At 43.1% G+C, this 13,304-nt stretch overlaps 1 protein-coding gene across 4 annotated transcripts in view; it reads left to right on the top strand.

Annotated features, from left to right (window-relative positions):
* FHIP2A (FHF complex subunit HOOK interacting protein 2A) overlaps window positions 1-13,304 on the top strand; it is a 49,199-nt gene that overhangs the window by 13,443 nt on the left and 22,452 nt on the right. For 2 of the 4 annotated variants that reach the window (XM_061635915.1, XM_061635916.1), the window contains exons 3-7: window positions 1,166-1,335; window positions 2,844-2,948; window positions 3,154-3,276; window positions 10,417-10,455; window positions 12,875-13,162. In XM_061635915.1, coding sequence (XP_061491899.1) covers window positions 1,166-1,335; window positions 2,844-2,948; window positions 3,154-3,276; window positions 10,417-10,455; window positions 12,875-13,162 — 725 coding nt within the window. The remainder of the gene's footprint in view (window positions 1-1,165; window positions 1,336-2,843; window positions 2,949-3,153; window positions 3,277-10,416; window positions 10,456-12,874; window positions 13,163-13,304) is intronic. The other 2 variants (XM_061635917.1, XM_061635918.1) reach the window with 1 other exon arrangement.

Genomic DNA, 13,304 nt, shown 5'->3' with positions numbered 1-13,304 from the left:
TATACAAAAAGTAAAAAACATGTAGGAAGTCTGTATGTAGCAGAGATTATTGTCAAGCATTTTGTGCCGACAGCCAATCTTGATTCTGTCCTTTTTGGAAACATATAGTTATTTGAAATATATAGTAGGGGACCAGACCCGTAGCCAGCCTAAAGGTTGGGGGAGGGGAACCAAAAAAAGTAAGGGTGGGAATTTTCTTCTGTAATAAACTCATTTTTTGTAAAAAAAAAAAAAAAAGAGGCAGCAGAAGAAAATGCAGAGCAGGCCTCCTTACCTCCTCCTTCCTCCCCCCCCCCCGGCTATGGGCCTGGTAGAAACTCTACTCCAGCAAAATCATCCCCGTTTACTTTAGCATGAAGGGCAATTCTATTCACAGATACCCATTTCATAGCTTAGATGAAGTAACAAATATGTTTTTGTTAGTTCCATTTCTCCTATTACATAAGAACACAAGGGTGTTCGCATGACCCACACCCAATTGATTGGAAGAATGTGTGAGTGGGGTTACATAGACTAGCACCTCATCCTCTGACAACGACACAGGTGCCGCAGCTGTGCCCTTCCTTTGCTGTTTCTGTATTCAGTCAGCATGTGCAGGGAATCAGTGTATGAACATCAGTATGTGTGTTGAGCAGGAGCAGCTGTGCAGCGGAGCCCCAGCCTTAGCCTCCTGTCAGCAATGTCACTGCTGCTTACTAGGAGGGGGAGGGGCAAGGAAGTAACAAAGTCAGGTTGTGTAGATGCACCGGCACGGAGCACCATATTGGCTCAGCTGGTGTGTCCACACAGCCTTAAACTCGCCCCTTATGGTAAGCAACAGTGATGCTGCTACTGGGAGGCTATTGTTGGTATAGAGGCCCGCCATGTGGTTGTCCCTCTTATACGGAGCAGCTCTATGGGCATACTGATGTATGTGCATAATACGCCAGCTGAATGTGTGGCCACAGCATGGTAGCAGAAGGCATGAGTAACCCACTCATCCCTGCAAGCCGCCTTAGCCATTCTTTCAACGCGGGGATGGAGTTGTGCAAACTTCCCTGTCCCCCCCCCCCCAAAAATAGAAGAGTTTGTTTGAGTGTATGATTGTAATGGTAAAGGATTATTTAGTGGTAAAGTATTTAACTGAGATGGGAAATTGTATTTTTAATGGAACCTCTTTCTGTAGATGACAAAGCTCCTGTGACTGATACCAACATTCCATCTCACCTGGAGCAGATGTTGGATATTTTAGTTCAGGAAGAAAATGAGAGGGAGTCTGGGGAAACAGGGCCTTGTATGGAATATCTGCTACATCACAAGATCTTAGAGACTTTGTACACCCTGGGCAAGGCTGATGTAAGTATGGTTCTGTTGCAGAAAGCCCAAATTCTGGGATTGGATATAAATGTGTACTTAATTTGTGAGTACTCTTTGAGTATTTGGAATATTGAATTCTCATATTTTCCCAGTTTTTTTGAGAAAGACAGTGTTGTGTTACAGTTGGTGAAGAATTTCTGTTGCTGTTGGATATAAGAGTTTGTAAAGACATGAAGACAGTGATGTCACAGAAAGGTCCTGGCAGTTGGGCAGAGTGGCAACTACTTTGATGTAGTAGTGGTAGTTAAATGTTTTCCAAGTATGTCACACACCCCTACATTTCTCTTGGAAGAGCAGATAGATCCAACAGACATGAACTTAAAAATCAGTTGAAAAACCACCAAGGATTGAAAGTGCCTTGGACAGCAAGCAGAACCTTTTTAAGGTTCTCCATCTTTGCAGCTTCCATTCCCCCTTGACCATGCCCCATGAGGTGTGAGGGGCTGCTGCCAGAAGTAAAAAAAAAAAAAGTCCATTCATGTATCTTTTGTGGTTTTTTTGTATGCCTGTGTTGTGTTTTGCTCCCAAAGTGGCTTCCAATATAATTATTTTTAAAAAGTAACATCTCAGAACGTAACACAATTACAAATGTGATTAACAGAATAAGCAAATACATAAATAATATTGATGAATGCCAGTACAACTAAAGCAACCATATAACAGATGGAGAATCTTTGTGGGCCAAATCCTGTTCCCCACCTCTGTTTATACGGTTGCTGTAGCTGTATTGACATTCATCAATAGTATTTATGTATTTGCTTATTAACTCTGTTATTGACATTTGTAATTATCTACATATGCTTACATTCTGACTGCTGGGGTCCATTTGGATCCCAGGTGCACTTTTCATTGTGTAATTTATACATGAGTAGACCTACAGAGTATTTCAGCCAGTTACTCCTTAACGTTTTTCTTCTAAAAACAAAAAAAACCCACTGGGGTCCAAAAATACCCTAGAAATTGTTGTTCTCTCAATATGCATGGAGAAGGGGCCAACGTATACTGCTCAGAAAAATTCTTCCTCCTTTGAATAGGTGTTTTTTGGTTCAAGGTGCTTTGGTATTGTCAAGCACACTTGTGACAGCATAGGAAAAAATGGTCTCTGGGGGACAAAGTTACCCCATCCCTCCATTGGAAATTTCATTTGGGTACAAATATCCCCCAAAGAAGACCAGTGTAATTTCTTTTTTTCCCCAGCCTGAATGAAGGCTAGCACTGATATAAAACAGTAGTTTATGTGGGCACATAGGATCTCAGTCCATGTTAGTTTGAAATGTTGATATGAACTACATAATGTACATTCCAAAGCCCTGGTCTTCTTAATTTGTTTGGGTCTGTAGCATTCTACCAACTGTCTCTACTGTAAAATGGATCAAATATTGGATGTATTTCATGTGCTTGTTACTAAATTAATGTTCGTTTGCTCCCTGTTGCTTTTGTTTGTCAGTTTCTGCATTATTTTTATTTCATGTTCATTCTTTTTCTAGTGTCCTCCAGGCATGAAACAACAGGTTTTATCTTTTTATACAAAACTTCTGGGAAGAATACAACAGCCTCTTCTCCCACATATAAATGTACACAGACCTGTGCAGGTACAAAACTCTATTTTTAAAGGAACACATTTGTTATTGCTTCTCCTTGAATATTGGATATAGTATTTCATATTGCTGTTTTAAGAACTCTGAAAGCAAAATTTGACATGTCCAGACATATGCATTTTTATTGGTTTTGTTTTCTATAGTTTTTCTATTGTTTATTATTTATTATTATTATTATTATTATTATTTTCTTTGACAGAAATTAATCAGACTTTGTGGTGAAGTTCTGGCAACACCCACAGAAAATGAAGAAATACAGTTTCTCTGTACAGTGTGTGCAAAGCTGAAACAAGATCCATACTTGGTTAACTTTTTCCTTGAGGTAGGTAGATCACATATGTGATGTTACGTTTTATTTCTAGGCCGCCTTTCGGCCAAATAGGCCCCCAAGGTGGCTTACACACAAATAAAAATACAAATACAAAATACAAATAAAAACAATACAATTTACAGAAAAAAAATCAAACTAATAAAGTCCTAACATCTCTAAAAAAACAGGAGCAGCAAACCAAAAGCATTCATCTTCCTGGTAAAGGGCAGTCCCCAGAAAAACATCACTAAGAGCAGGGGTGGGGGGCAAAGCAGGTGGAAAAGCATGCCCCTTGATGGTCCTAGCACAGTCCCATCCCTGCAGCAGCATGTCTCAGTCTGCAGCTCCTCCTGATAAGGCCCAGGCAGAGGGGTGGGGCAAGGCAGGTGGAAATGCTTGCCCTTTGATGGTCCCAGCACAGTCTCATCCCTGCAGCAGCTTGATGACTGAATTTTTTGCTACCAAAAAAGGCATCCTAAGAACAGCATAGCAGATTTTGTCCTAGCCACCCCTTTTAAAAACTTTGTTTTATACACAAGGTAAATAAGATGGGTTCCTTTGGGAGGAAGGGCAGGATATACATTCAGTAAATCAATAAATAAGATACTTCTACCTTTTTAATATCTAGAGCACTGTCATAGATCTTACATTGTTTCTACATTGTTAAATGCTGGAGTATGTTACTCTGCGTTTCTCTACAAAAGAGGATTCCGGTTCATTCAAGCCTTCTAGGAGTATCCCACAATTTCCTTCTGCTATGACTTCCCAACATTCCTTGCAAACCCTCACTTATGATACTGCATTCATAGTTTGTAAAGAACTTATCCAGAGTGGCTTCCTAAAGTTGAAGCAGTTACCCTCTAAACAGCTTGGGAAGTGGTCAGAGAGAGCCCTACTCTGGTAGGGTTCCCCTGAACAATATAGAACAAGCATTGTGTTTTGTACTGCTCGGTTTAACCCCATTTTTTTCAGGGAGAACCAAAGAGAAGTAAAATCACTTTGTCTTCAAAGTTTTATAATGTCAACTTTATATGGATTGTACAACCTCTGGGAAGAGATGTGGTTTCTGTGTTATGCACAGAATTCAACATGTTAGCACTAAGTAAATGCAAAAAAATCATTAAATGATCCAGCCCTGCCGCTCTGCAACTTCAGTGTGTTTTTCCCCCCATCATAACACTGGTGGAAGAGTTGCCCATTGATAGGGAGAGGAGGGCAGTACATGCTCTCATGTAATCCCGATGGATGCTGATGCAGGCCTTGGAAGTTGTGGAACTGATAACCTGGCTGCCAGCAATCCAGAAGTGCTAGCTACTCCACCAGTACATGCAATTGCCTGGTGGGCTGCAGCCTTGTAGAAGCATCTCAAGCATACTTTGTCTATCAATAAAGAGAATTTGGAGAGATCTCCCTAAATTGCTAGGAACTCCTGGCTATAATTTCCAGTCATGCTTAGTTTGCCTTGAAGTTGTATGACTGGTGAGTGAAGTGTCTTCCACAGTGGGGCCTTGGGCAGCAGTGGGAAAAGATGTTGCTCCATATCTTGGACCCAATGTGTCATTTTAAACGTACTTCACTTCAGATTGTGGTGGCCTTAGCTCTGGATCATTGCTGCAAGCCCCAGTCAGCTTTTGTGGTAGTCATTGGGCATGTCTGCTGCTGTCAGCAGCTAGAAAGGGGTACAATTCTGTGTTATTTCACTTGTGTTAATGCTCAGTGTGCTCCTGGTGTGATTGCAGTCAGACTTTTTCATTCTGTTTTACCTTTCTGAAAGTTGGCATTCCAAGGGAAGAGTAACAAACGTTCTTAGTTATTTGGGAATCCTTGCATTCAGGAGTTTGTTTTCTGTTTGCCACTGAATCAGATTCTCTACATATTACTGTGTGTCTTATTGGTACATATTTTTTAAGTATCCAAATGCATTATTTGCAGTGTGCACTGTATCTTTGAATGGAAGACAAGTTTTTGTAGCCCTTCCTCCCCTTGTCATCATGGAAGCTACAAAAATTAAAGTAGGAGTATTATTATTATTATTATTATTTATTAAATTTATATACCGCCCGACTAGCGATAGCTCTCTGGGCGGTGAACATAAAATAGTATAAAAATACAATGAATAACAGAATAATATTAAAATACAATCAACAATACAATAAACATTATTAAAATTAGATCAATGTAACTTAAAATGCTTCAGAGAATAGGAAGGTTTTGACCTGGCGCCGGAAGGAAAGCAGAGTCGGCGCCAGGCGTACTTCCTCAGGGAGACTGTTCCATAGTTCGGGGGCCACCACTGAGAAGGCCCTAGATCTTGTCATCACCCTCCGGGCCTCCCTGTGAGTTGGAACCCGGAGGAGGGCCTTCGTAGCAGAACGTAGTGCACGGGCCGGTTCATATCGGAAGAGGCGTTCCGCAAGGTATCGTGGTCCCGCACCGTATAAGGCTTTATAGGTTAATACCAACACTTTGAATCTAGCCCGGAAACATATTGGCAACCAGTGCAAGCTGGCCAGAACAGGTGTTATATGCTCGGACCGCTTGGTCCTTGTCAGCAATCTGGCCGCCGCATTTTGCACTAGTTGTAGCTTCCGAACTGTCTTCAAAGGTAGCCCTACGTAAAGCGCATTACAGTAATCCAAACGTGAGGTTACCAGAGCATGTACCACTGATGTAAGGTCCTCTTTACTCAAATAGGGACGTAGCTGGGCTACCAACCGAAGTTGGTAAAACGCATTCCTAACCACCGAGGCTACTTGAGCCTCAAGTGAGAGGGAAGAGTCTAAAAAGACTCCCAGACTACGAACCCGGTCCTTTAGGGGGAGTGTAACCCCGTCCAGGACAGGGTATATATCCACCATCCGATCAGAGAACCCGTCCACCAACAGCATCTCAGTCTTGTCTGGATTGAGCTTCAGTTTGTTAACTCTCATCCAGTCCATTGTCGAGGCCAGGCAACGGTTCAGCAAATCGACAGCCTCACCTGAAGAAGATGAAAAGGAGAAGTAGAGCTGCGTGTCATCAGCATACTGATGACAACGCACTCCAAAACTCCTGATGACCTCTCCCAACGGCTTCATGTAGATATTAAAAAGCAGGGGGGACAAAACTGACCCCTGCGGGACCCCATATTGGAGAGCCCGCGGTGTCGAGCAATGTTCCCCAAGCACTACCTTCTGGAGACGACCCGCCAAGTAGGAGCGGAACCACTGCCAAGCAGTACCTCCAACTCCCAACTCCGCAAGCCTCTCCAGAAGGATACCATGGTCGATGGTATCAAAAGCCGCTGAGAGATCAAGGAGAATCAACAGAGTTACACTCCCTCTGTCTCTTTCCCGACATAGGTCATCGTACAGGGCGACCAAGGCTGTCTCAGTGCCAAAACCGGGCCTAAAACCCGATTGAAATGGATCTAGATAATCAGTTTCATCCAATAGCGCCTGGAGCTGGCCAGCAACCACCCGTTCCAAGACCTTGCCCAGGAATGGAACATTCGCGACTGGCCTGTAGCTGTTAAAATTGTCTGGGTCCAAGGAAGGCTTTTTCAGGAGTGGTCTCACCACTGCCTCTTTCAGACAGCCCGGGACCACTCCCTCTCGTAAAGAGGCATTTATCACTTCCTTGGCCCAGCTACCTGTTCCATTCCTGCTAGTTTTTATCAGCCAGGAGGGGCAAGGATCCAGTACCGAAGTGGTTGCACATACCTGTCCAAGCACCTTGTCCACGTCCTCGAGTTGAACCAACTGAAGCTCATCCAACAAAACAGGACAAGACTGTGCTCCGGACACCTCACTAGGATCTACTGCTATAACTTGAGAGTCTAGGTCCCGGCGGATACATGAGATCTTATTCTGGAAGTGATCGGCAAACTGATTACAGCGGGCCTCCGATGATTCCACCCTGTCCGGAGGATTTGAATGGAGAAGCCCCCGGACAACTCGAAAGAGCTCCGCTGGGCGGCAAAGAGATGATTTAATAGTGGCAGCAAAATGATGTTTTTTAGCTGCCTTCACTGCTCCTACATAGAGCTTAGTCGAAGCACTAACCAGCGCATAATTGTATCCGTCGGGAGTTCGTCTCCATTTCCGCTCAAGCCTCCTCCTATCTTGCTTCATCGCTCTCAGCTCCGGAGTATACCATGGAGCTGTATGAGCTCTACACAGGAGAGGGCGTGCAGGAGCGATCGTGTTTACAGCCCGGGTCATCTCCGTATTCCACAGAGCGACCAGGGCTTCAGCAGGAGCGCCAGTCCTATCAGCCGGAAAATCCCCCAGAGCCCTTTGAAAACCTTCAGGATCCATTAGTCTCCGGGGGCGGACCATTTTAATAAGTCCCCCACCCTTGCAGAGGGAAGAGGTTACTGAAAGTCTAAACTTCAGCAAGCAGTGGTCTGTCCATGACAAAGGGAGTGTTGTAAAACTCCCCACATCCAGATCACTTTCCCCATGCTCAGTAGCAAAAACAAGGTCTAGAGTGTGCCCCGATACATGTGTTGGACCACTAACATATTGAGACAGCCCCATGGCTGTCATGGAAGCCATGAAGTCCTGAGCCGCGCCAGACAAAGTGGTCTCGGCATGAATGTTGAAATCCCCCAGTACTATTAGTCTGGGGGACCTCAACAATATATCCGAGACCACTTCCGCCAGCTCAGTTAGGGAAGCCATTGGGCAGCAAGGTGGGCGGTACACCAAAAGGATTCCCAGCCTGTCCCTCTGGCCCAACACAAGGTGTAAACACTCCAGGCCAGTAACTGAATGAACATGGTGCTTGGTGAGTGAGATGGAACTCTTATAGACGACAGCAACCCCACCTCCCTGACCCTCAGATCTACCATGATGCTGGACCAGGTACCCCGGTGGGCAGAGCTGAGAGAGACCAACTCCTCCCTGCTCACCCACCCAGGTCTCGGTTATACATGCCAGATCGGCTGCCTCATCCACAATCAAATCGTGGACGAGGGAGGTTTTATTATATACCGATCTGGCATTTAATAACAGCAACTGGAGATCTGAGAGTTGGCTGATAGGACTACCAACGACCTTGCGGGTGTGGGAAGGACCGGAACAAGGCACAGCCACAACATGTCTGGACCGCGTTCCCCTTACCTGGCACGTCCTTCTCACAGTGCCATACCTTCCTTTGCCCGTCACTACGGCAATTGGGGCCCCCTCAAGTCTCCCCGCCTGATGGATAAAACTCTCTCTGAAGCACATAATACAACTAAAATATACAACAATTAAACGTATAAAAACAGCTATATATACAGCCATATATACAGCATATAAACAAACATACATTCATATAATCAGGCACCCATTCATCTCAAATTGCATCAACACACCAACAAAAAGTAAAAAAAAAAGAAAAAGAAAGGAGCAGCACAGCAGCAGCAGCCTCTCCTTCCCTTGGGGCGATGCTTTCTTTCTCCTGCAGGGCCTGGGTCTCCCAGGCCACCTCCGCCAGCCGGCTTATGTATCCCTCCAAAGAGGGACAGGTGGTAAGAATCAGTCCTGGCTGGCTGGGTACCTGGGGCCTGGTCCTGCCAGGCAGAAGTCCCTCTGGGAAGGGTGGTGGAGGTGGTGGTCCCGCAGCAGCAGCAGCACAGCAGCAGCAGCCTCTCCTTCCCTTGGGGCGATGCTTTCTTTCTCCTGCAGGGCCTGGGTCTCCCAGGCCACCTCAGCCAGCCGGCTTATGTATCCCTCCAAAGAGGGACAGGTGGTAAGAATCAGTCCTGGCTGGCTGGGTACCTGGGGCCTGGTAAAATTCTGGTAAAATTCTGGTGGAAGGAGGTATGTCAAAGGAGTAGTTTACATAAAGCCAGTCTACAAACATCTACTCATAGAGTGGTGATGGACATAAAAGCCTGGTTTACATGCTACAGTAGGAAGACTGTAGGCAACTGGCAGCCCCAGAAGTGCTTTTGTACATCCTACAGGCAGTTGCCCATTACAATTGTGAAACTCTCACTTTGTCTGCAAAGCAAAATAGTTTTTAGTCTTTGTTTTTTGGCCCTACATGAACCATGGGCCACTTTTCCTCATTTGAAGCACCAGGATTGCAAAAACAAAAATGCATACTAGATGAGAACTTTGGTTTTTGCATTTAGGCAAAACCCTGAGCAAGAACAGAATGTTGTTATGCATATAGGATGACGTGTTAAAAACAGTAGTCTGTAACAGTCTGGCTGTGGTATGTAAGAGGTTTACATTTGCAGTGGGCATTTTATTAGAACATTCTTACTCTGCCCAATTGTACCTCCAGTTTTTCCCAAAGCTCAAGTATAGCACTTTGAGCAAGATAACAGTCTTTACAAAAATATGTAGAGCATACTACCAGAATTCATTGAGGTGCTTTCCTTGTAAATCTCAGAAGCTCCAATTTTGTGTATGCAATCAATAAATAATGCCATGGTGGCTAGTGTTGTCGTATTTTCCACGCATTTGAAACATTGGCCTTGTTATCATGTCATGGTAAATTGTAGTTAATGGTTTACCATGCATGCGCCTGACATTGTCATGTCCAACTCGGGGAACGTGGTTTATTGTGCTCCAAACAAATAACAATCTGTAACCACAATCTGTGGTTTGTAGATTGTGGGTGTTTTTCTATCTCACACAATAACAGGGAGGAGCAAAGTGTCCTAGAATGGCACATTCACAGTAAAAGGATCAACTGCTCTTTACTCTGATGCGTGAATTATAGTTGACTGTGATGCATGAACTGAACCATCCGAAAGCAGATTATGTGCTTTTATAATGATGTTACAGTGCACCACCACATTTTTATATTATTATTGTTGTTATTCTTAACATATGAACTAAGGAGTTATCCTTGTGTCATGGAAATTTCTTAATGCTGCTTATTTTATCAGTTACCATTCTTTGGCAGACATTTGCTTGGATGTTTTGTTGTTATCACAGTGGAAGATTTTATTTATTTCTGTCGGGCATTCTTTTCTTAACCTGAAGAGATGCTTTCCACATGTTTTTCCTCTCCGCTTGAATAGCATTTTCTTTTCCCTTCTTCTTGTTAAATTCAGCAAACTATTGCTTGTTCTTGCTATTCCCAGTGGTCTGGTAGTGAAGTCCTTTGGTGGTGTGGTGGTCTTGAATCTGAAAACATAGAGCCCATTTCATTAAACTTTCCTATTAGGTGATTCAAGACCCAGTCCTACACACTTGCAGGAGGCAGGTGAGCAGGTGGGCTTTGGAACGGCATGAAGAGACCAGCAGATTTTGACTGTCTTGCTGAGCTTGATGCATAAATTCTCTTTTCTTTGCAATTCACTAACACTGTAATGTGGAGAGAAGATTCCAATTGGCAACTGCTGTGCTGGAGTGACCTGTACTACTTCACTAACTTACGGAAAAATACAGTTCTTGGAAGTGGGCAAATTGTCATTCTGAGGCTGCTTCAGGTTCTAGTTTCCAGACATTGTCAGATCTATGTCACACCTGGGCAGTAAAGGAAAGATGGGCAGTCTACATGCCAGCTCTTGCCACCATCTGTCTACAGTTCTAAGGCCCAGTTTAAAGAAACACTGTGTTAAAAGAAACTTACCCTGTGGGCTTACATACAGACAATGTCATGCTTCAATTTGCCTCCATTGCTACATGTCATGTTAGCCCACCAGAAATCCATGGCCCAGGCACATTCTTTATTGGTGTGCTAATGCTGCACGCGTAGGAATTGGCACAATTTAAACATGATGTTGCTGCATGTAACCATTCACAAATAACTCTTCCTTTACAGAGCCATGTCAGGATGGAACTAAATTTAATCCATATGGAAACTATTTGGGTTAGCAGGGAAGGTACAGGGGCTGCAGGGCTTCTACATGCAGCATTAGTTGTCTCTCTCCCCTCCCCCCGTCCTTATATTGGGAATCATCCTATTATATTATAAACCAAATTATTTTCAGAAGCTGTAAAAATATTTTCCGTGATGCATGGAGTGTTGCATGTTCTTCCAATACTTACCAGGAATAAAAGTGAACTCTGACCATAAAATATTGCTCAAGGCTCAGGCATAGTTATGTACACAATAGATGGTTATACAAGCTTATTTTAATAGAGGAGTGCCATCCTGCTGGCTGTAAAAAGGTACTGTGTGAGATGCATTTAATTAATCTTCAGGGTTGATTAACTGCGCACACACTTTTTTCTACACTTTTACAGCCTGATGCTTTGAATCCGTATGCTCACTGGCAAATCTGAAGGTCTTTCTAAACATCTAGGCAGGAGTGCAGTTTTTCCATTTCAAGACACTGAAACGAGAAATTTGCAGCCCTTGGGAAAGGTGTCCCAATCTTGCTAAGAGTGGCACGTTCAAATTTCCTGAAAATAACTGCTGATTCCTAGAACATCTTTTGTTTTCCTTAGACGTATGCAGCTCAGAAGCAAGGTTAGATTGGAATCTGAAACTGTTTCCAGAACCAGAGAGATAAGGGGGATTGGGGTCTTGACCTGAAAATGCACATTTTCTGTTAACTGCATTTGTGTCAAAAGGTTGCCTGTATATAGTAAATGTGACATCCTTACTGCAGATCAAACAAATTGAATGGCATCCACTTACTTTAGTGGCTTAATAGGATAAGGAAAGGCCATTTCTTTGCACACTTATTGGACTGATTAATGCAGATGCTAGGTTGTAAGACAAATATTAAATATGGACTCCAGCCAGTGGGTTTTCTGTGGGGCTTTTTAAAATCTTTTCTGTACAGCCTGTAATTACTGATGAATAATTCTGCCCACATCAGGTATCTTCAGCTTTGCTGTGGAATTGGAAACTGCCAAGTCTTAACCACTATGGAGAGTTCTGTGATGTTGTTCCATTTAGATGTTTGCATTCACTTGTAAAGACTGATTATGTAGGGTTCCCACACCTGATTTTAGAATTTATGGAAGATTTGTGCAGTATACTTTAAATGGTTAAAGTATTCACGTGCTTGTTCAACTGTTGACTATTAAGAGTTGTATTAAGAGTAATGTGTCATCTGGCAGTTGCATCTAACATTATGGATAAGATGTGTTTTCGTTTGAAACCAAGAAACGGAAGAAGTGAAACACTATGGATAAAAAGGCAATTTTTATAATAATTTTTCAAAAATAATAATACAAATATATCTTGTGCAACTTTGTAGTAAATTGCAAGGTAGAGACTGATGAAATCAAATCCAGAATATATAGATGACTGATGGTTGGGTAGCCAGTTATTTAACCTTTATCAAAAGCCAACTTCAATGCAGGACCTCAGTAGCATATGTGCAGCTTCACAGAGCTGGCTGAAATGACTAACTGCACAAAAATTCAAAGATGCGTTCTGTTTTCAAACTCTGAGAGGCATAATAAAGAGCTTCCTCTTAGGGACAATCTTTGCAGATTCACATGTACACAATAGATGGTGATTGAGAAGTTGAGAGCTTCTCTAATCAGCTTCTTTGCGGAGCCGACACTCCCTACTATCTTCTTCTGTTTTTTAGTTGTTTTGGATAACCACCTTTGTGTTTGTGCCTGCTTTAGTTAGGAAGCCTCTATTTTGTTATATTCGGCTTTACGCAAGCATCCATTTTATCTTTGTAATTCTCTGTCTTGATATAACTTTTTTTCAGAACAAGCTAAAAGGACTGGCTTCAAAAGGCTCAGGAAGCTTAATTACAGCAGACATGCTAAAATGCCAGGATTCTGTGGTGACAGATACAGGACAGACTGTTCAGCCTGAAGAGACATTGAGTGGAGCGGATCAAGCAGAGAGAGCAAATGACCTCCCTCAGCAGGGAGATGACCTGTCCACACGTTTAGATGAATTAAATGCCTCTTCATCCCCTGAGGCTTTGCCTGCCCATCCACATGGGGACTATAATTTGGTGGATTCTCTGCTCAATCTCACCAAAAGCCCAGTGAGTGGAACGACTTTGTCAACTTAATTTATTAGTGTGTATTTTTATCTGTCTGTAATAACTAGTAATATATATTAACGTTCTCCTTGGCCTTTTTGAAATAGCTGATCCAAATTCATCAATAGTAGCTCTTGCAGACTTT

The sequence above is a fragment of the Rhineura floridana genome, chromosome 7 (assembly GCF_030035675.1).
Source record: "Rhineura floridana isolate rRhiFlo1 chromosome 7, rRhiFlo1.hap2, whole genome shotgun sequence".
Lineage (NCBI taxonomy): Eukaryota > Metazoa > Chordata > Lepidosauria > Squamata > Rhineuridae > Rhineura > Rhineura floridana.
This window is presented reverse-complemented; position numbering and strand designations above follow the sequence as displayed.